This window comes from Leptosomus discolor, unplaced genomic scaffold (assembly GCF_034619465.1).
Source record: "Leptosomus discolor isolate bLepDis1 unplaced genomic scaffold, bLepDis1.hap2 HAP2_SCAFFOLD_85, whole genome shotgun sequence".
NCBI classification, from domain to species: domain Eukaryota; kingdom Metazoa; phylum Chordata; class Aves; order Leptosomiformes; family Leptosomidae; genus Leptosomus; species Leptosomus discolor.
The window spans coordinates 365971-387870 of NW_028237879.1; the positions used below are offsets into that span (position 1 = coordinate 365971).

A 21900-nucleotide genomic window follows, 5' to 3' on the forward strand; every position below is an offset into this window, starting at 1 on the left:
ACAGAGACGTGCTTAGCCAAGGGAATATGCAGCTGTCCCCATTGGCCAGAGGGCAGTCCTGAGGAGAAGCCAGAGGAACCCCTCAGGAGCTCCCTCTCCTCAGCAAACCTTCCCCCTTTAGAATGACCATGCCATCATGGTGTGGGCTACCCCTGGAGCTAACTCGGGTCGGCTGCCCTGGCTGCCCTGGAACTGCACAGCCAAACCGGGACAAGCTTCTATACTTTTAAGCCCCAAATCCTGCAAAGACTGTGACTTTCCAGGGAACTATTTGATGGCCAAGCTTAAACCCATGCTTCGGTTCTGGTACAGTCCAGGTCCAGCTCTCTTTCCAAAAGCCTGCTGCTAGGGATGCTTGCCAGCACTCAGGGATTCCTGAGAGGGAGAGCAGGAGTCAGTATTTTGGCTTGCTTCTGTCTGCCAGCTTCCCATCTCCCGTACAAAACAAGCAACTAACATGGTACTGATGATGTGTTGAGGGGAAAAAAAATCAGGTAAATAAATAGAATCTGAAAAGTCCTCTAAATGGATTCCACTGATGTTTTGCCATTCAAAAAGTAAATAATGCCAGTAAAACTTGTGCTGTCATATAATCATATGTGCATTCACGTGACCATGGAGTGCCTTGTCTAAGTAGTTACGCTGTGTCTTGCCAAAATCTTCCATACAAAAAAAATGAATGAAAGTGTCCATGTTAGCTGTGTTTTGCATTTGATTTGATTTATTTTTTTTTTGATGGGACAGCTTCTCTCATAATTATATTAATAGTATGTGAATATATCAACAATTATGACAGAAGTGCCCATGAAGTGTGGTAGCAATATGGTAGATGAAGCAATCCAAAGGAAAACAAGTTCATCACACTATGTCAGCATCCCTTTTTTAAGAGGAAAAGACCTATGTGATGTAATAGAGAATCAGAACATTTTTCATTATGCCAATCCTACATTTGACTGAGAGAGGCATCAGCAACAAATGAATCCCCAAAAAGTCTCTGAAATGCAGGTCAAAACTTAGGAGAACTTGAATAAGTAAAAATGGGGGGAAAAGATTTGGAAACACAGATTTATTAAAATACAGGGGCTGAAATATTTTACCTGTTCATGTTATGAACGACCCCCTATATTATAGGAGAGAAGAGAGGGCACAGAGGATAGATTATGTAGCTCGACATACTTAAGGGGCTGGGGGCTTCCAGGCCATGCTGCAAAGGTGAAGTGTGAAGTCAGTCTGTGGCCTCAGTCCTTCCATCAGTGGGGCTAAATCCTGAGGATTTTTGTGGTTGACCATTGCAGAGATTCACTCCAAAGTTGAAGCAAAGAGCGACCGTGTGTCTTCCTGTAGTAAGTGGTGCCTGTGTAACAGCCAAGATCTGACTTACTCTGTGTCTCGGATCTCCTAAATGTGTGTTCATCCTAGAGGATGATGACCCATCTTGCTAAAAAGCCTCTTTAGAGTAGAACTGCTGCTTCAGGGTGATGACTCAGGTTAAATGGTTCACAATTTAAGAAAACAACCTCCTGAACACCACTTAAATTCTTGGAGCTGAGCATACATTTTTATTTCCGCACTAATGTGCAGTAAGCTTTGGTTCATTTATTTTAAGGGAGAGAGCGGCTTTGCAATGGCATCCGCCAGTTCCCTCAACACTTGTGGGTGCATCCCATCAGGGCCCATGGATTTGTGAGTGTCTAGTTTACCTAGAAGATCCCTAACCCAATCCTCCTCGACCAAGGGGTAGTCTTCCTTTCTTCTGACTTCTTCCCCTAGTGCCAGGGTCAGGGACTCCTGAGGGTCAGCTTTAGTAGTAAAGACTGAGGCAAAGGCAGCACTTAACAACTCCACCTTCTCCATATCCTCCGTCACCAGGGCACCCGCCTCATTCAGCAATGCGCCCACAGTTTCCCTCGTCTTTCTTTTACTGCCAATGTATTTGAAGAAGCCCTTCTTGTTGTTTTTGACATCTTTGGCTAGCTTTAATTCCAAGTGGGCCTTAGCTTTCCTGGTTGCATCCCTGCGTTCTCTGGCAGTGTTTCTATATCCCTTCCAAGTGACTCCTGTTTGCTCCCTGTGCTGCGTGCGCTGGTGTACAGGCATTTTGGGGAGGTAACTGAGCACGCAGGTTTCCCTGGAGGGACAGAGGAGGATCTACCATAGCTAGACATGCCCTGGAGGGAGCTGGCCTTCCGGTTTTCTTCTGGAGAGGCAGCTGTGGGACACTTGTTGCTGCTCTGCTTCGCCTGGTCTATTCCCCAGTCAAATGAAACTGCAAGGGCGTTGCCACCCTGGACCCCACTCCTGGGCACATTCAGTTTGAAGCCCTCCTTACCAAGCTGGCCGGTCTTTTACCAAAGATACCCTTGCCTCTGCCAGACAGGTGAACTCCACCCCTCCCCAATAGGTTAATGTCAAAGGATGCCCCACTGTCATAAACCCCAAACCCCTCACGATGGCACCAGCCGCAAAACCAAGAGTTGATGTGCATTATCTGTTGATTTGCGGCTGCCTCTTTCCCCTTAACTGGTAAAATGCAGGAAAAGGTAACTCGGGCACCTGAATTTTGCACTGTTGTCCCTAGGACTTTGTAGTCTTCTTTGATTCTACACAGGTTGTGACTTGTTAGGTCATTCATGCCCACATGAAAGAGCAACAGTGGATAGCAAGCCATGCTCTTGACAAGCTGCGGTACCTCCTGAGCTCCATCTCGGATCTCAGCTCCCAGAAGGCAGCAAACCTCCCGTGACTCTCTGTCGGGTCGGCAGATGGGCCCTTCAGTGCCTTTTAACAGAGTCACCCACTGCGAGCCCTCAGTGTTTCTTCCTCTGGTACCCACTGCTGGGATGGTTTCTCCTTTCGGTGCCCACTGGGCGCTGCTGGGGCAGGTTCTCTGTGCAGGCCTTGCTCACGAGTGTCTGGATCTGTTAAAGCTTCCCATTTGTTTTTTTGCTCTGATGCCAGAGGGCAGAGACTGTACCGGAGCTCTGCTTTTATAGGTCACCAGGGTCCGAGGTGCCTCCTTGTTCTCAGGGGTGTCCGCTATAGGAGCGTGGCCGTGAACCCACTGCCCTGTCTCTCCGCAGCGCTCCGCAGCCTCGGGCTGGCCCGCGGCTCGGCCGCCGCAGCCCGCGCACGCCCTGGGCAGGGGTTGACCTGGCCGCCGGGGGAGGCTCCGGGCGGGCACCGCGACCTGCCGCCCGACCGGGGCTCTCTGTCCGCGCCGGCTCTGCCTGAGGGGACGCGGCGGGCGGCTCCGGGGCGGGCCCCGCGGGAACGCTCCTTCTGCCGCCGAGGGAGCGCTCGCCGGCCCGGCAGCCGCCCGGACTGCTGTCCCGGGCCGGGACCGCCGGGCTGCTTGGAGCGCCCTCCCCGCCCGCGCGCCCTCCCGCGCCGCGCCCCTCTGACGCGTCACGTCCCGGTCGCCGCCGCTCCCCGGGGCCCTTTAAATCTCCCGCGGTCGCTCCTGGCAACGGCCAAGCCGCGCAGCCGCACTGGCGGAACCTGCCGGATCCCGGGGCTCCTCCTCGGGCTTCCCGGTCTCGGCGGGCGCCTGGTCCGGCTGTCCGCCCCGGCCCGCCGCTCGGCCGAGCTTCCCTCCGCGCTGCCGCCATCCCCGCCGGCCCACGCGTGACGTCAGGCTGCGACGAGCTGCCAGGCCGTCCTTCACTGCTGGGGGCAGCTGCTGCTGGCGAGGGGCAGGGACTCACCCCCCCCCCCCGGCAGATGCCGTTTGATGACGTAGGTTCCCATCTCTGAACCCACTTCGGTTCAGTTCTTCCCTCCAGCAGCGGGCTCTGAAGGTCCTTCCGCTTGGTTGTGCTGCTGGAGTCTGCAGGGGCAGCAACTGCTCACACACGTTTCTGCTGCATACAAGGGCGTGTCGCCAAAAGGCCACTGAGTTAACCAGCAAGAAACACACAGAGAAGAGATCAGCCAAAACCAGAATTAGTGATCACTGAAATGGGTGGGATACGTACAGGCATGGCTGGAGCTGTACGGCTGGAGCTGCTGTGTGAGATGGTTCTGGGGAGGCGCTTGCCCCAGTGTGGCTCCAGGGCTCAGGCAGCTGGTGTAAGTACAGGGGTCACAGCTTTCCCTTCTGCTGCTGCAGGCTGAAACCCTAGTGCTCTAGTAGGCATCTTCCAGAAAGCAGCGAGGCAGCCCTGCAGTGACAAGGCTAGACCTCTTTTCATGCCCTTCTCCTGAGAATCAACCACAGAGCTGCTTCTGGCTTTGCCTGTGGGACCAGCACTTAGCCCAGCTTCTTTCTCTTGCTGGCAAGAAGCCCCTGTGAGACTTCATCCATTATTTTTTTTTTTGCTTTATAAAGATCTAGCTGGGTAACCAGTCACAGGTTCAGTTTGTTTTGATGTTTGTGCTGTTTTCTTGGCAAGCCAGCCATGCTCCCGTTAGGATTATCATTGACATTGCACAGTGTAAACAGACGGCTGTGAGGGGCCAGACTGTGTGCGGGCAGCACTTGCTTGTGCAGCCTTCGGTCCTCAGATGTGATGTGCTGGTTTTATTTATTTATGTATTTCTTTGCCCCTTACTTAGGCGGTAGATCTCTTAAGCCATCCCCTGATTTGGCAGTTTGCATGTGTTAAGCATGTATTTTTACTGAGAGGCAGTTTTGAGGCATTTTTTAGGTGAGGATGCACACACAAGGTAGGTGTGTGAGTAAACATGATTTACCTTCTGCGTGCGCTTGGTTCGGCAGATCGTTTGTTTTGTTTGCTACGCGGTGGCCTTTGTTGATGAGTACTTTGGAAGTGTCAGGGTAATGACTTCCGGTTGTTTGCTTCAAATTTGTGTGTGAAAATTCACTTCTCTTGGGCAGGGAGTCAGATTTCCCTATTGCGCCCAGCAGTCCTAGCTCATAGTGTCAAGGAGGGGTTTTGACATGTTTTTTAAAATTTTTTATTGTAGACATGAAGTTCGCCTGTGCTTGGTATCTGCTTCTAGTGGCTGCGAGGACATGCCTAGCTAATAGTTTTCTTTCTTTTTTAAAGATTAAAAAAATACAAAGATTAAAATGGAAAAAGAAGAAAAAAGATGTCAACCATTTTTACTATCTTTGCGTGTGAAATTCAACTTATCCCGCAGAATATTGAAAGCACAGGTGGAATAATCTGTCTCTGGTTTGACACTTGGTATGGTTCAATGGCACCAGCCTTACCCGTTTTCCGTAAGGACCCGACGATGTGGCACCTCACAAATGTACAGTTAGACTCATCCTCTGTAACAAGTGGGAATGTGTTACGGAGATGGGATGTTTCAGTTGTGGGGATAACATTCCTATCTGCCTCTCCTGGGCGCCTTCCTAAGGCAGGAAGGGAGAGGTCAGTGCTGAGGAGACTGCCTCGAGCCACCTACTGATAAGGAAGAGTGACCTTGACAAGAATAAGGAGCTGCAAGGAGGAGCCTGATACTCTGACAGTTTTCTGTTGACCTTACAGGCCACTGTCACCATGTGGTATAAAATCACCGTGTTGCACTTAGGTAGGAGATGGTTTTCTGTCTCATCCAGTAAGGACTCATCTCCTGTGGTGCACCCCTTGTAGGAACAATGCACTGCCCCGTAAGCACAGAGAGCATATTTTGGCAGTGTGTTCCTTCAAGATTTGCCCTCTCTCTCTGACTGGGCAGCTGTGCGGTGGCTGCACTGCAGCACAGCTCCCAGGCTGAGTAGTGAAGGGCAGGAGGTGGGGAAACCACTGTTCCCTGTGCACTTTCCTTCCTGTGCGCTCTGCAGTTGCAAACACAGGTGGTTGGGATCCAAGGTAGCTCTGCTCACCTCATCCCACTGAAATGACTTCGAGGGTGTAGGGAGGGCACAGGAAGGATCTCCTCCCTCCAGGCCCTTTAGGACTGTTGCTAGAGAATGGTCCTCAGCTTAGAAATCTGCTCCACTTGCAAGTTGGAGTTTGAGTCTTGCAGAGAGCGTGAATGAACCTTGGACAGTCAGGTGAGGAGGTCTGGTGTAGAACTCCAGGTCTTCTGGAGGGAACTGGTGGCCTTTGGAAACAGCTGTGTGTCCACACGCAGCATACACAAGACTCTCAGTCTCCAGGAGAAGCATGGATAACTAGGTTTACACCCCTTCCCTTTTGTTTCTGCTAGGTGTCACTCCTTGGCGCGGATGGTTTAGAGCGGGATGCTGATGGAACCGAAGAGAAGTCCTCAGAGCAACGAGCTCGCTGACCAGTGAATGCGTTTTTCTTGTTCTGCAAACACCATCGCGCTCTCGTGCATAAAGAACACCCTTGGCTCAATAGCCGTGATGCAACCAAGGTCCTGGCGGGTCGGTGGGCTGTTGTAGAGACAAAAGAAAAGCAGAAATACACTAACATGGCCAAGGAGGTGTGTTCTGCCGGGATGTAATGGAGTTCATTACCTATTTGCCTGTTTTCTGTTTCTCTGTGTATTCAATGTGTGCTGTGAGGTCTTTCTCTTCCCTGAGTTCCTCAGCTTCCCCAGTGGGATTACGGTGCCCAGAGCAGCTGCTGTTCTTGCTTTGGACCAGAATGAAAAGAAATTGGTCTGTGTACACAAACTAACCTGGCTCTAGTAGTCATTGGCACAAATCTACGTATTTTGTGGTAGATATCACCTGGTAATTCCTGCGGTACGAGCATTAACACGGGGATAGTGCATGGGCAGGGGCCACTGAACACAGTAACATACAGTTCAGTGTCAGCTGACCAGTGATCCTTCGCTCAGGCTGTGCATTTGCTATCGGTAATACAGGTTGCTGTTATAATACAGGTGGACAAAAGAAAAAGCGTAGTCAACAAATGTAGTTGCTTTTTACTTTTGATGCTAAAGAATTTAAAAATTCTTAGTGTTTCATGAAATACTCTCCCTATGTATTGTTCCCCAGTTTCCGACAGAGCAACGTTTCGTGAGGCAGAATCCAGTGTCTGAATCAGAGAGCAACACATTGTCAGAGTCCTTTAACTGGGAGCAAGGAAAAGAGATTTATCCCCATATTTCACAAAGTATCTTTAGGTCAACTTCAAATTTAAATGAGGCCTTTTAAGAAATAGCTTGCTTGGTAAGCTGGCCCCAAGAAGGCTGCAGATCTCAATAGCAGAGTGAGTGGGACACAGCCAGGCACTCAGGCTGATAACATCACCCCAGAACAGATCCCTGTAGTTACCCGTGTGATGTAGATTGTGGGTAACCACTGAACTCGATCTTAGGAAAAATGATGGAGGGCCAGTCAGAAGGAAGGACATCTCTCATTTGTCCAGCAACGGTGGAGCGCTACAAGAAGCACAGAGAGCTGTGAAATGATGGAGAAACCATTCTCTGTACCTGTACCTGTCACCCGAAGATGTCTGTTACTGTTAACACACGGGTACAAGGTTTGGCGGTTCAGTACTTTGTGTGAGCACGGAAGAGCCCACAGGGAAATTGAAGTGTTCTGCATGGCAGGTCATTTTTGAAGCGGGGTCTGGAATGCCTCTGTAGTTCCCTGTCTGTGACACAGTGTAGAAATACCTGAGTATCAGCTTTGTCCAGCTGTTCCTGGTTTGTTCTGCATTCCCACTCACAAATTGGTGATGCTTCCTGAAAGGTGTGGGAAAAGGGCAGTTAGGAGATCCATCACTATTTTTCTTAGCCTTTTGTCTTGAATGAAGGAAACTCATTCATTAACAAGGAAAATAATTGCAGGACTTCTGCATGAAGTGGCAGATTTGAAACTATTAATGAAATTGCTGTAGAAATCATTGCTCCTGTAGCGATTTATTTCTTTTTCTTGTCATGAAGAACAAATTGCATACTCAAAGTCAAAGCAAAACAATAAATCTAAGTTGTTTGCATCATTACAACTGGTTCCAAGAATGTGTAGAAGAGAGTTAGCATATAATTTTTATTCTTTAAACAGGTCTATGTTGCAACAATAATTAGCAGCTATAATGTGCTATTGAATATATTTGGGCCTTCTTCACCACCAACCCTGTTCGTGTGTGTGGATCGGTTGCTTTGCTTTCACACTCCCTTTTGTAGTTGGGCTGACTGCTGAGACTGTCAAAAAGTTGTCAATGTCAGCTCTAGTGCAAACCCTTTATTGGTATTTTTCCTAAGGAGAGCTCATTTAAAAGCCAAGAAGGTTAATGCCTTTGGAAGGACATAAAATTACCATAGTACCAGTAATCTTCTGTTGGAGTACCTATATGTATAAGATCACTGAGGTTTAAAATATAGTGGATGAGTTTCTGTAGCTTAAACGTAGCTTTTCAGTGCCCTTTGACTTCCAGTTTTCAGTGCACAGCCACTAGCTGCCGTCCTGTCAGGGCACACATCTCCCACAGGACCCTGTGCCATATCTGCTACCCCTACAACATGTCTTGTGTACCCTGAGCATCCGAATTGCTCTTCCAGAGATACAAATGGGCCTGACAGAAGTGGTCTCTGCTCCAGTGGCTGCAACACCTGTTGGTTTACAGTCTCGAGAACATTTTTACTACTTGAAGCCATAGCTTACAAAGCCAGTGTCCTGGTTTGGGCTAAATCAGAACTAATTCTGTTTTAGTGCTTTAACTTTTTAGTTAAGTCTCCTCTCACTAACGGCAATTTCTGAAACAGCAGCAAGTTTTTCCAGACAGTGACTTCTCCCAGCAGTGCTAAGGCCTGATGTTTACAGTCAGTAACAAGGAATGGGATGCAGAGAGGCCCGTGCTTATCCTTGTTCTTAGAGCGACCAAGGTCACTGCTAAATCTCCGTGTTGGGGTGCTGGGAGTGAAAAGGGTCGCACCTGCAGGGAGGAGCGAACCAGCCAGGTGACCCATACCTGACCAACAGAGTATTCCATCCCATAGACATCATGTTCAGTGTAAAGCTGAGGGATCACGAGGGTCTCTCTCTCTCTCTTCTTCTTCGATGGCCAACATCTGAGGAGTCTCTGTTCTTCTGTCGTCGATCCCGATCCATGCATCCCAGAATCCAGTGCCTGAGTCCAGCTCCTGCATCCCGTCCCTGTCTGCTGCCCAGTCCAGCCTGGGACTGCCCCAGTGCCAGCCCTGCAGCATGGTGGGGACGTATCATCATCAGGGTGGGGGGAGTTGGGTTCGGTATTGGTTTTGTGTGTATTTGTACATATTCTATATATTTCATTATTTCTTTATTATTATTATTATGTTTTCTTTTATTGTTATTATTTCATTAAAGGTGTTTTAGTTTTCTTTTCCAAACCATAAAGTCTCTCTCCCTTGTTCTCTCTCCTTTTCCTTTTGGGAGGGGAGAGGGTTTGACAGAGAGCGTCTGTCATTTGTTAGTGGCCGGCCCAGCCTCAACCCGACAGATTTATTGATTATCCCAGCACCAGAGCCCGCAGGGAAGGGGCAGCCTGGCATCCCTCGTCCAGAGCTGGGGGTGTGGGTGAAGCAGAGCTGTGGAGGACCACCAGCCTCAGCTGCCCCATGGTGCTTCCTCCCACCCACCTCCTGCCCCGGCGTTCCCCCCTCGGGATGCCTGGTGATGGTCTCTGTTGTGCACAGATCTCGTGCTATCTCTCCATCCCCTGCTTCATCTCCTCCTTGGGAGAGTGTCTCTGGACAGACTGGGCGATGGACAAGAGCAATGTGGATGGGTGGGACGTGAAGCGCTACACTTGCGTCAAGAGAAGCGATGGCTCGTGTGCCTGATACTGAAGCATGCCCCCCCCCAAGCAAGAGTTTCTCGACATTGGGAACCCTAAGTCAAACGAGCGCATTCCAGCAGCCAGGAGAAAAAAAAACCTAACCTGAGATGTTAGTCTGGTCCATACTGGTATCAATTCTTGGAGAACATGAAAATCTGCCCGCCTGCGGGGGTCCCTGGGCTGCAGCGGCTGCCACGCGCTTGCAGAGGGCAAGGGCAGGGACCGCTCTGTCGCAGGCACCTGGCAGCTCCTGGCCATGCTGGGCATTCCCGCACTCGCGCCAGGGCTGAGCGGGGCACGGGGACACCCCCCTGCTGGGGCCACCTGCCTGCCTGGCCACACGCAGCCCTGGCGCCCTGGCAGCTGTGAAGGAATCGAACCCTCGTGAATGGTGGGAGCTGCCCCGACTGTGTAGCAGGTCTACCAGTGCCCCCGCCATGGGGGAGCCACCTCAGCAGCTCTTGCCAGGCAGCCCTCCCCACCGCAGAATCCCCGGCTGCCCTCCAGCACCAGGCACCCTGCTGTCCCCCTCCCCACCCACCACCCGTCCCCCTGTTCAGGGTGCAGGAAGGGTACAGGCCTCCAGGGGCTCTGGGGGGCTTTACAATGGGGCAGAGCCCCCCACTATGTGTGAGGGACTATGGCCTTTCGCGGGGCAGGACGGCTCCTGTGCAGGTGTCTTGTCCCAAAAAGCTGGAGGGGCACGTTAGCATGGCTGGGGTGACCCCCGGCATGCACACGGGCACTGCTGCCCCTATCTCCATCTGCTTCTCTCCCCATGGGGACATGCGGGTGACTGTGGGGTTCAACGCCTTCCCCAGCATCACAGGGGGTCCATTCCCACTGCTGGGAGGATGGCAGGAGCTGCTGCGGGGCCACTTTCAAAGCCCTCCCGTCAGGGCTGACTAAGGTGTAGAAAGGGCCGGGGCCAGGGGCGGGAGTGGGCCAGGGCCGGGTGCCCCTGCCATGGTACCCTGTGCTAGCACACAATGAACGTCACAGACCCCAAGCGGCCACGCCCTGACAGGCCCTGCCCCCTTGCCATTGCAGCCAAGGCGCAAGCACAGCTTCACCCTCAGTCCACATTGGGACGTGGAGCGTGGCAGACGTGAAGGGAAGGAGTGCAGTCAGGGGGTTGTGCCGAGGGAGTGCGGCTGCAGCAGAGAGCAGGAGCAGTGCTGTCCCCGTCCCTGTGCAGGGGAGGCGCGGCAGGAGTTTCCATTGCGCAGGCAAGTGGCAGTCTGCTCTTGAAGGCGGCTACACTTGGGCACAGCGGTGGGGACCCAGATGGTGACTGCGGTTGGACAGGATGGGATGGGATGGGAGGGGTGACGCCAAGGCCTGCATTCCTATTGCCCTGACAACACCACCCTGCATTGGGAACAGAGTGGAAAGGGCCGGTGCTCCCACTCAACTGGCCACCCCTTCCCCCCAGCTGGGGCCACTAGCCTCTGCCACATCGATCATGGAGAAGCTGAAGAAGGCAGCAAGGCTGGTGCTGAAGTGGACCTGGTGGGAGATGGCTGAGGATGGGAAGCTGGGCTGGCTGCTGGCCCCCTCAGCCAAGAAGATGCAGCTGCAGAAGAAGGAGGTTGAACCCACCAGCCATGGCTTCTCCTGCAAGCTGGAGCAGCTGCAGGAGACGTACGTGCTGCTCAACTCCGGGGCTGAGGCTGCCGAGGAGGAGCCACCAGGCAAGCAGGGTAGGTAGAGCGGGCGAGGGGGTTCCTCTCCACACTCCGCACTGCCACGGCTCACCGCCTCTCTCCCCGCAGGCAGCGGCCATGCCCCAGGGGGACGGGGGGACGGGGTCCCCATGCCCCAGAAGGTGCTCTTCCCCGTGGAGCGCCTCTCCATGAAGTGGGAGCGGATCTACCAGATCGGTGCCGGGCTGGAGAACCTGGGGAACACCTGCTTCCTCAACTCCACGGTGCAGTGCCTGACCCACACGCCGCCGCTCGCCAACTACCTGCTCTCCAAGGAGCACAGCCGCAGCTGTGAGTGGGGAGGCCCGGCTTGGCGGGCAGCAGGGCTGGGGCGGGGGTGCTGGTGGGAGGAGGAGCACCTGCCTGTCCTGCTGCCAGTGCTGTGCTCAGCACCTCTGCGTGTGGTTCCGGCGATTGGGTGCCATGTCCTGTCGTTAACGTCCTGTCTTCTCCTCTCCTGCTCCAGGTGACCAAGGAGGCTTCTGCATGATGTGCCTCATGGAGGAGCACACAATCGAGGCTTTTGCCAACAGCGGCAAGGCAATAAAGCCGGTATCCTTCGTCCGAAACCTCAAGAGTAAGGATGGCTGCCTTCCCCTCCCCCTGCTAGCCATGCAGGAGAGCAGTGGCTAATGCAGGAGCGTAACCTTTGCGATGGGGGCAGGTCTTGGCAAACGGCTCTTCTGAGATGACTCCCTGAGCCTGCCAGGGGCTGGCGCCTTCATGGGCCACGTGGGGCTTCCCCTGTGGCCGGGAAGAGTCTGACATCTGGTTTGGGTTGAGGGGGCTCAAACCCCACAGTCCCTGCCCCAAGGAAGGGAGGGAAGGCCTGCATCATGCAGCACGCGCTGGGGCTGATTCTTCCCTCTCCTGCAGATATTGCCCAGCACATCCGCTTCAGGAGACAGGAGGATGCACATGAGTTCCTGTGTTACACCGTCGATGCCATGCAGAAGGCCTGCTTGAAAGGCTGTACCACGTACGTGGGGCCTCTGATGGCCCGTCGCTGCTCTTCCCCGCTGTCCCCTTGCTGGTCCCCTGCACCCACAGGAGGGGTCTGTGGGATGGGTGAATGTGTCCCCCAGGCCAGACTCACAGAGGGAGCTGCTGATTCCAGGGGCCTCGGGCGGGTGGCCCAGCTCCCTGCCCCTCTGTGACACAGCTCTGGGCTGTTGTCTGCCTTTTCCCTTCTCCTGACTCCTCCACCATAGTAGAGCTGTGGTTCTGTCCCCAAATCCTGAGGCTGCTATGGGTTTGGATCCTGTCCCAGTTGCTGAGGAATACAGGCGTGCCTGCTAGTTCAGCCCCAGCGCTCGGGCTAGGGCTGAGCCGCTTTCCTGTGGGCCCTCCGTCCTGGGAAGCCTGTGTTGCCTCTGTCTGCTGTGCCCAGCTCTGAACTCCGGCCAGGAGTTTCTGCTCCTTCTCGAGGAAGGTGTCCATCGGAGCCTGGTGCCACCCCTCGAGCTGCGGCACCGGGAGAGCAGACTGGCAGAGGCTGTGACTTCCCTCTGCGCCTGGAGCTCTGCAGGAGCCCTGGCCAGAGCGCACAGGGGAGCTGTCTCGAGGACAGAGGGGTGGCCCGCAGGGGGTGGCCATTGCGGAGGGGCGGTGTGAGATCTGGTGCTGCTGTCTCCAGGTTGGATCGCGAGACCCAGGCCACGACGCTGGTTCACCAGATCTTTGGCGGTTACCTGCGGTCCCGTGGTGAGTGCTGGCTGCCAGGTCCTGGGCCTGTGACGCTCAGGGCTGCTGTTGCCCCGAGAGCCCTGCGGTAAAAATCTTTTGGGAAAGTTGCTAAGCATGTGTAAAGTACCCAGAGCTGCAGCTGGTCAGTCTGGCAGTGCCTGCAGCTCGTGACCCCCGTTGTGGCGATGGAAAAAGCTATTGGCCGTGGGTCTCCAGCTCATTGCCACCGGCAGAGGAACCCATGCTGCCAGCTCTCTAGCAACAGCTGCTGTCCCAGCACACAGCAGAACTGCCAGCCTTCCTCCTTGCCAGGCTGTGAATCCTGGTGCTCACCTCCCAGAGCCCAAACGCGGAGAGGGGGAATATTGCAGCTGCCTGCGCTGTGCTGGGGTGGTGGCGGGTACAGGTGTTGTACCAGGCTGTGCTCATCACTTGCTCTTTTGCAGTGAAGTGCTTGGCGTGCAAGAGCGTCTCGGACACTTACGACTCTTACCTGGACCTGCCGCTGGAGATCGGGGTACTGGGGCAGGGTCGGGGATGGGGAGGAGCTCTGCTCTCACAGGGGGACATTCCTGCACCCGCACCATTACTGCTTTTAAGGCTCCTTAACCGGCCAGCCTCAAGGCACGGTGTAGGCGAGAGGAAGCCGCTTCCATTGTGGCGCTGCCTTCTCTCTCTGGCAGAGCAGTGCCCGCTGCCTGAGCGTGGGCCACGACTCCTGCGTCGAGGCTCCGTGGTGCGGAGGGCAGTGCTGCCGTCCCTCGTGGCGTGCTGGCCAGAGTGCCTAGCTGGTGGCAGGCTCACGGGTGTGGTGTAGCCTGTGGCCCTGTGCTCATGCTCTGCGTTATCTCTCGGGGCCAGCGTCTCGGCAGGGAGCTGGGCTGTCGCATGGACAGGCCACTCGTGCCCTGACCTCTCCTCTGCCCTTGCAGGAAGCCACAAACCTAGTGCAGGCGCTGGAGCTGTTTGTGAAGCCAGACCTGCTGGGCGGGGAGAACGCCTACATGTGTGCCCAGTGAGTGTGTGGGGCTGTGGGCGGGAAGGGGCCCGTGGGTGTGCTGGTGGGAAGCAGGCGGAAAGCCTGCTCTGGTAAGGGAGGGCTTCTCTACCTGCTCCATGGCTAAACCGTGAGGCACGTGGCCACGGAAGCCTGCAATGAAGCCTGCTGCTCCTCAGCTCCCCCCTCTTGTGGGGAGGACCGGGGCCAGCAGACACGGCCACGAGCAGGTGCTCTGGAGCGGTGCTCGCTGTCAGCAGGGTCATCGCCGTGGGGTGTGCTGCTTGGCCAGGGCTGGCATCGTCTGGGTGGTGGAACAGCTTGAATAGCTCGAGCTCTTCCTGTGCAGGTGCGAGAAGAAAGTGACGGCCAGCAAGGGCTTCACCATCCACCGAGCCTCTAACGTTCTCACGGTCTCGCTGAAGCGCTTTGCTGACTTTGGTGGAGGCAAAATCACAAAGGTGAGTGCTCGGCCATCCAGAGCGGGGGCTGTCTCCTGGCCCAAGGCTCTGCTGCCCAGAGCAGGGTGGGAGGTGGTCCAGTGCGAGCTCTGCCACAGTCCTGCTGACCTTCCCCAGCTGTGCAGCACAGAGGGAGTTTTGCTCGTCCTGGCATCTTCCTCACTGTGCCCTCTGCCTGGTGAGAGCAGGTCCCCCTCCCTCGAGAGGCGGGATTTGTGGGACGGCTGAGCTGCTCTTGCTTTAGCAAGAAAGCCGTCTGCTGTGCAGGCTCCTGAGACATCCTCTCTCTGCAGGACGTGGGGTACCCTGAGTTCTTGAACCTTCGCCCTTACATGTCTCAGAAGAATGGGGACCCTGTCACGTATGGGCTCTACGCAGTGCTGGTGCACTCTGGGTACAGCTGCCATGCCGGGCACTACTATTGCTTCGTGAAGGTGAGCCCAGGGCGCTCCCTTGGCACCCCTTCTGGGCTGGGGGCTGGTGGGTGCTCACAGGTCCCTGTAGTGTGCAGAAAGGAGGGTGCTGAGCAGAGGTGCATGGTGTGGAGCACTGGATCGGGAGCACAGGCTATGCTCTGCTGCAGGAAGCGTGGAGGTCTGCTCTCACAGAGTGCCCTTGCCTGCCTTGGACTGCCTGTGGGTTTTGGGGAGAGGAGCTCTGCCGACAGGCACTGTTGCTGCTTCTTTTCAGGCCAGGAGCATCACCGGTCGCAGTCAGACCCCATTCTCTCTTCTCCTTCTGCAGGCCAGCAATGGGCAGTGGTATAAAATGAACGATGAGCGGGTCCACCCCAGCAGCATCAGAACAGTCCTCAAACAGCAGGCCTACATGCTGTTCTACCTGAGGTGAGAGCGCCCTGTGTCGCGCGGCCCCTCTTCCCCCTGCTCTCAGCATTTGGGACGGGGCTGGTAGCACGTGCCTGGGTGTGGGATGGAGCTTGGCCCAAGTAGCCCCAAAGCCTGTGTGCAGGCGCTGGCTCGGAGCAGGGTGGCAGGGAGAGGTCCAGCCCCTTGTCAGGGTTTTGCTGTAGATCAAGAGCAGTTCATCTCCTCGGAGCTTCTGGCTCCTGTTGCTTGTGTGCATCTCTGGCGAGAGCGTTCCCATCGCTCGATCCCTCGCAGTTAACACCTGCACTTCTTTGCCTTCACCAGAACCCCCAGCCCCAGGAAGAGCTCGCAGGGGCCCATGGCCAAAGCTGCCTCCAGCCTGCCTGGCTGCGCCAGAGGTGTCTCCGCTCAGGTCAAGACCACTGTGACCAACAGCGCCCTGTCTTCACCACTGATGGGCTGGGTGAGTCCTGAAGGCTGCTCTTGGCCACCGCTCCTGGGAGCTGGGAGCTGCTGCCCCTCTGTCTGCTCTGTGAGGGCGGGTGGGCTGCAGCTTCGCAGGGGGGCAGGCACACTGCTCCAAACGGGCAGGCGCAAGGGAGGATGGTTGGCAGGAGGGATCCTGCTGAGCCAAGGGCTCCTGAGCGTGCCTGGCGAGGGATGGGGAGGGACGTATCCCTCTGTGTCCTTGGCTCCTTGAACGCTCTCCTCCCTGAACCTCTGTCCTTCTATTTGTTTAGAGACCAGACACGCTGCTGGGGAAGAATCTGCCGGGGCCGAAGGAGGTTGGAGTCCCTGTGGCCCACAGTACATCCAGGGCAGGGCTGGAGCTGCCCAACAGAACCGTTCCACCAAAGCCACCTGCTGTGTCCCCGTCACCCAGACTGCCCCTCACAGACACCCCCATGGCCACAGCTCTGCCCGATGGTGCAGCACAGCGGCCCAAGCAGCCGCTCTCCTTCCTGCAGCTGCCTCCCGCGCCCAGAGCAGCTCAAGGCTTCTGCAGCACCAGCAGGGCAAGCGCGGCCAAAGCGGAGCTGCCCCGGCAGAGCTCCTGCGAGCGCAAGCAGCCACCTGTGTCACCCAAGGTGCTGCTGGAGCCCAGCCGCAGCCAGGAGCCTGGGGGCAGTGGGGACAACACCGGGACCCTCAAGAGGGTCTCTTGCGACAGCGGTGCTCCCAGGCCAGCGCAGGGCGCAGTGGGGAAGCTGGCCAAGGTGTCCCAGAAGGCCAAGAGCAGACCTGGCAGCTCCTGCAGCTCTTGGGAAACAGGCTGAGGCACAGACCTCCCTGCTGGCCCCGGCAGTGAGCCAGCTGCTCTCTTCTGTGTCCAAAGCCTCATTTTTAGGACCAAAAGGGTCAGGTTTACTTTGCAAAGTCTCACTTTCAGGCTCCAAAGCCTCATTTTGAGGATCCTGCCAGGCATCTTTAGCGTTACCTGGAGAGTCCAAACCCCCTGGTTCAGTGCCCAAAGCCTCATTTTTAGTCTCCAAAGCCTCACTTCTAGGGGTAAAAGCCTCCTTTTTAGAGTCTAAAACTTCCCTTTCAGGGCTCATAGCTGCATTTAGACTCCAGTGACTCAGCTTTAGGGTTTTAATCCCTCTTTCAGGTAGAAAGCCTCACCTTTAGTTTCCAAACCTGCACCTTTAAGGTACAACCCCTAATTTCTAGGGTCCAAAGTCTCAATTTTAAGGTCCAAAACTGATGACAGAGCCCAAATTCTGTTATTCAGGGCCCAAAGCCTCATTTTTAGGATCCAACCCTTTGTTTGATGGTCCAAATGCTCATTTTAAGGCCCAAAGCCTCATTTTTAAGGTCTGAAGCTGACAAATAAAAAACAGTCCCTAATGTTTACACTAGTTTTTTGGCCTTTAGAAGTTAATGTGAACCACACATGAAATAGGGAAAGAAGGGAAACTGCAGTTACCGCTTTTCTTAAATCAACGTCAGTCTGACTTGTCAGTCAGAGCACTCAAGGTCTGTAAAAACAGACAAAACCCTGGGAAGGGCGCATGTGACAAGACCGGCTGCTGGCACACACAGAGAATGACACCAAGTCACTTCTTGGCCTGATAGGTTATTGTTTGGTACGTTTTGATTTTGAGACATTTGGATGCGTTCAGCTGGGGGTGAGGTGACAAAACTCCCCACGCTGAGGCTGGCGTCACCTCTTGCGCCGCACACCAGAGGGTCTGGAAGCGTCTCCCAAAGAAGGCAGGACACGCTGCGGCGATGAGGCGCAGGGCTCAGGAAACAAGCAAACCGACCCCCAGTCTGCTTGGGCGCGACTGGCTCCTCCATCCCCCCTTCCCTCCATTCTCCAGGCTTATACATCCCCCTCATCTCCCTTGACACCCCCCCGCCCCCCCCTTGCTCCACCCTTGTCTCCTCCCAAACAGGGCCCCTACCCCCCCGGTTATTTTTCCCCCTTGCTCCCAGGTTTACCCCATCCGTGAACAGGTTTGGTGTTTCAGGAGCTGTTGGCTCAGTCCCCTTGGACTTCCACAGCATCACTGTTACGGTTTCCTGGTTACTGCTGGCCCTGCCAGACTCCTCTCCCCAAAACGACCCCAACCCTTCCGTCAGTCGTCTGTGCAGTGTGGCCACCTCGCCCATCCATCCCCTGGACTACCCGGGAAATCCAGCTCTTCCTCATGGCACTGTAACTCCGTCAGCTTCTCACCCGCTTTGCTACGGGCACCCAGTTCTCTCGCCACGCTCAGGAGTTTCCCACGGTCTGTTCCGTGAGCTAAGGCTTACGCCAGTGTCCTGGGTTTGCGGGGCAAGGTTTTGGTAGTGGGGGGATTACAGGGGTGGCTTCTGTGAGAAGCTGCTGGAAGCTTCCCCTGTGTCCGATACAGCCAGTGCCACCGGCTCCAAGACGGACCCACTGCTGGCCAAGGCTGAGCCCATCAGCGACGGTGGCAGCACCTCAGGGAGAGTGTGTTTAAGAGAGGAAAAAGTTACTGGGCAGCAGCAATCGCAGCGAGAGAGAGGAGTGAGAATATGGGAGAGAAACATCCTGCAGGCACCAAGGTCAGTGAAGAAGGAGGGGCAGGAGATGCTGCAGGCGCCGGAGCAGCAATTCCCCTGCGGCCTGTGGTGAAGACCACGTTGAGGCAGGCTGTCCCCCTGCAGCCCATGGGCGGTGGAGCAGATGACTGCCTACACCCCGTGGAGGACCCCGAACCGGAGCAGGTGGGTGCCTGAATGAGGCTGTGACCCCGTGGGAAGCCTGCACCAGAGCAGGCTCCTGGCAGGACCTGTGGCCCATGGAGAGAGAGAAGCCCACGCTGGAGCAGGTTTGCTGCTGGTGACCCCGTGAGGGGGCTGACGCTGGAGCAGTTGGTTCCTGAAGGACGGCAACCCATGGAGGAGAGCCACCCTGGAGCAGTTCGTGGAGAACAGAACCCGTGGGAAGACTCACGCTGGAGAAGTCATGGAGGACTTTCTCCCATGAGGGGGACCCCACATTGGAGCAGGGGAAACACGTGAGGAGTCCTCCCTCTGAGGAGGAAGGAGCGGCAGGAACAGCAGGGTGATGAGCTGACCCCAACCCCCATTCCCTGTCCCTCTGTGTCGCTCGGGGGGAGGAGGGAGAGAAATTGGGAACAAAGTTAAGCCTGGGAAGAAGGGAGGGGTGGGGGAAGGTGTTTTAAGATTTGTTTTTATTTCTCATTACTCCTCTCTCAGTTAATTGGCAATAAATTACATTTTTCCCAAGTCGAGTCTGTTCTGCTCATGACGGTAAATGCCGAGTGATCTCCCTGTCCTTATCTCAACCCCACAAGCCTGTTGTTACATTTTTCTCTCCCCTGTCCAGTTGAGGAGGGGGAGAGTGATAGAGTGGCTTTGGTGAGCACCTGCCATCTAACCAGGGTCAAACCACCCCAGCAGTACCATAAAACATGTCCTGTTGTTGTCACATCACTCTTGCCTTCTTTCTTCCACCTCCCTACTTCACTGTATCTTATTTTTCAAACTCTTTTACTAATGACAGTACTGTCAAATTCAGATACACACCCATACTGTGGCCCAATTCTGCAGCCATTAGTATTGCTAAACCAGTCATCTGGGAAAAGTTTTTTTTTTTTTTCTTTTTAGTTATTCATCATGCATTTTGAGAGATTGTAGCGTTCTTTTGAGAGGCAGGTAAAGGTGCAGCCACTATTTTAGGAACCTCAGTCTAAAGACTTAAAGCTAGTCAGCTGTTTTAAAGTTGTTAAAAAGTGAGAACTTTTTGGACTGCCCTAGTTTTGAAGTATGACTTCTTACTGTCATGGGGAGGTCTTCTCTCTTCGTACCTCTCAACATTATGGAAAGGTTTTTTTAATCTCTCAGATCTAATAATTCAGGACAGGAAGTGAAAATGCTGTGACTCATGTTACAGTTGTTAAATAGGGATAAACAGGGATGCTTGTAGATACTGTAAAATGTAATTACTAGCCTATTTTCTAAAGCAGGAAATCTTAGTCTCAAAATCTGCTCTTCTCTAATAACTTTGGATTCCTCTGGCCCTTTTCAAAGGGACTTGGGCTTTTAAGCTTCAACGATATTAAAATATCGTAATGAAGAGAGGCATCCTCTATCAGTAAGTGACAAATTTAGGTATAGGTACTGGTGACCCTTCTAGAATAAAATGCCCTTACTCGAGGGAAGAGTCAGGTGGATTCCTGAGTTTTAGCCACTAGCCACAAATCTGTAAGCAATTCAGCATTGTTAGTTCTTCTGTTCACGATGTAACATGTTAAAATCTCCAGAAAGTGTACAATGTGAATTATGTTACAATACTTCTCATTTTGTTTCCTTTTATACTTTTCTCTGTTGCTGCATTTATAAAAGGGTAAACTGCTAGTTTAGAAAGGTGTGGCCTTTTTTCACATTGTGGGTTGTTTTTTGTTTTTTTTTACTCTAGGATTTATGACTTAATCTAAACTTTGAAAATAAAACTAAGTTTAATGAAGCACTTGTATGCTATAGTTCAGTCTGTACAATCTAATGCAATAAACAGGTCTCTATCTTATTGCTTTGTAGGTGGCCTTGACAATGTAGAATATTACAACATCAAGATGAATGAATGGAAGATGGTGCCTCCGATGCCACGGCAAGGTGTAACAGTGAAGTGTGCTGCTGTGGGATCTGTAGTCTGTGTCCTGGCTGGTTTTCAGCGTGTTGGTCGATTTAGGCACATTCTTGAATACAATACCAAAACAGACAAGTGGATAGCCAGCTCCAAAGTCCGTGCTTTCCAGTGACAAGTCATTTAATCTGTGTGGTAGTCACTTGTGGGGCAAATGAAGAAACTCTAGAGTCCTGAAGACCTGTAGGAGGTGCTGAGACATTCTTCAAGGACTTGGAGAAAGATGGCTATGGGTGCTTCGCTTCCATGTTTTACTGAACCTTGTCACAACAAGTAATAGGAAAAACTGAGACGCAGTCTTTCAATTTGCGTGTACAGCATATTGTACAACACGGATTTTGTCAGACCCATTTCCTTGTCTGCTTTGAGAGATAGGGATGTGTTTTGGGACTCCAGCTATCTAGCTGAGATCATATGGCATCTTCCTGTAAAAGGAAGCGTGTGTGCGGCCTTGTCAAAAAGAGACCAAATCCAACGATTTAGAAGAAATCAAAGCGTTGGATGAAGGGAAGATTTCTGGTTAAGCGACACTTTCCTGAGCTCAGTTGCAGAGATTCTTCATTTAATAAAGATGAGGAAATGCAGCTTGGGTCATGAGAAAGATGAGCAAAAATGTTTCTCATCTATACCTACCTGCAGAATTCTTACTAGGATGCAATGCAGATTTTTCCTCAGGAAAGACTGAGGACAGCAGGATAATAAAGATTCCCATGGTGAACAGGGATAGGTTACACAGCTCTCCTGATCGTGACAACTGCCCTTTTCCAGAGATTTTCTTCCAGCACTGGCATGACTGCCTATCTCTTTGTAAAGTTAGACAGGCCCTATAGAAAGATTAGAGAAATACTTTGCTAGTGACATCTTTGGCATTTGGGGGAGCTTTCACAGAAAGCCTTCCCTTTTTTTTAGGATCCTCCAGTAGGGGGATGGTGGAGGAAGTCCACAGTAAGTGTGCACTATAATTAGCAAGTTGGAAACTTGGGATGAATTTTCACTCTTACCTTCCCAGGCATCAGACTGTACCTGCTGTGGATGCCAAACCGTTAGCAAAGCTGGGAACAGAAACGGGAAAGCCAAGTCAGTACAACAGATGTCTGGATTTTCTCCTGGAAAAGGACTGGTCTTAAGACGGCATGAACCAAGTCGTTAAAGAGACTCGCTAGAAGTCTTCTCCAGCCGCACACGGTCACTCATCTCTGCGGTGTCTAAGCGCGCAGCTCCGCCAATGTCTCCAGCCAACAGGACAGCGCCCTCCTCCCAGCAGAGGAGCTCACCTGGTCAAGCTCTCTCTCGGTCCTGCGCCCACCTTCCAGCTCCTGCCGAGCAGCACAGCCGAGGCCTGGCTGCCCGCCCCGCTCCCAGGCCGCTCCATCCCGCCCCGCTCCCGCCGCGAGAACTCGGTCCGGCTGCTCCCGCGGGGCTGCCCCCGCCCCCCC

The 21900-nt window shown here is 53.7% G+C and overlaps 1 protein-coding gene across 1 annotated transcript; it reads left to right on the forward strand.

The window, feature by feature from the left end:
• Positions 1–11112: 11112 nt before the first annotated feature.
• On the forward strand, positions 11113–21591 carry LOC147412528 (ubiquitin carboxyl-terminal hydrolase 36-like). Its single transcript, XM_086481290.1, has 14 exons — positions 11113–11350; positions 11423–11644; positions 11820–11930; positions 12230–12332; positions 12990–13057; positions 13486–13556; positions 13972–14054; positions 14386–14497; positions 14791–14931; positions 15242–15342; positions 15649–15787; positions 16065–16251; positions 20359–20428; positions 21474–21591. Exons 1-14 carry the CDS (start codon positions 11113–11115, stop codon positions 21589–21591), a joined length of 1764 nt encoding a protein of 587 aa, XP_086337416.1.
• The last annotated feature ends 309 nt before the right edge of the window (positions 21592–21900 follow it).

Coding starts and splice junctions, on each gene's coding strand:
- LOC147412528 (XM_086481290.1), top strand. CDS start 11,113: ATGGAGAAGCTGAAGAAGGCAGCAAGGCTGGTGCTGAAGTGGACCTGG. Junction 11,351..11,422: donor GGAGCCACCAGGCAAGCAGG/GTAGGTAGAGCG, acceptor CTCTCCCCGCAG/GCAGCGGCCATGCCCCAGGG. Junction 20,429..21,473: donor ATGGTGCCTCCGATGCCACG/GCAAGGTGTAAC, acceptor TTACCTTCCCAG/GCATCAGACTGTACCTGCTG.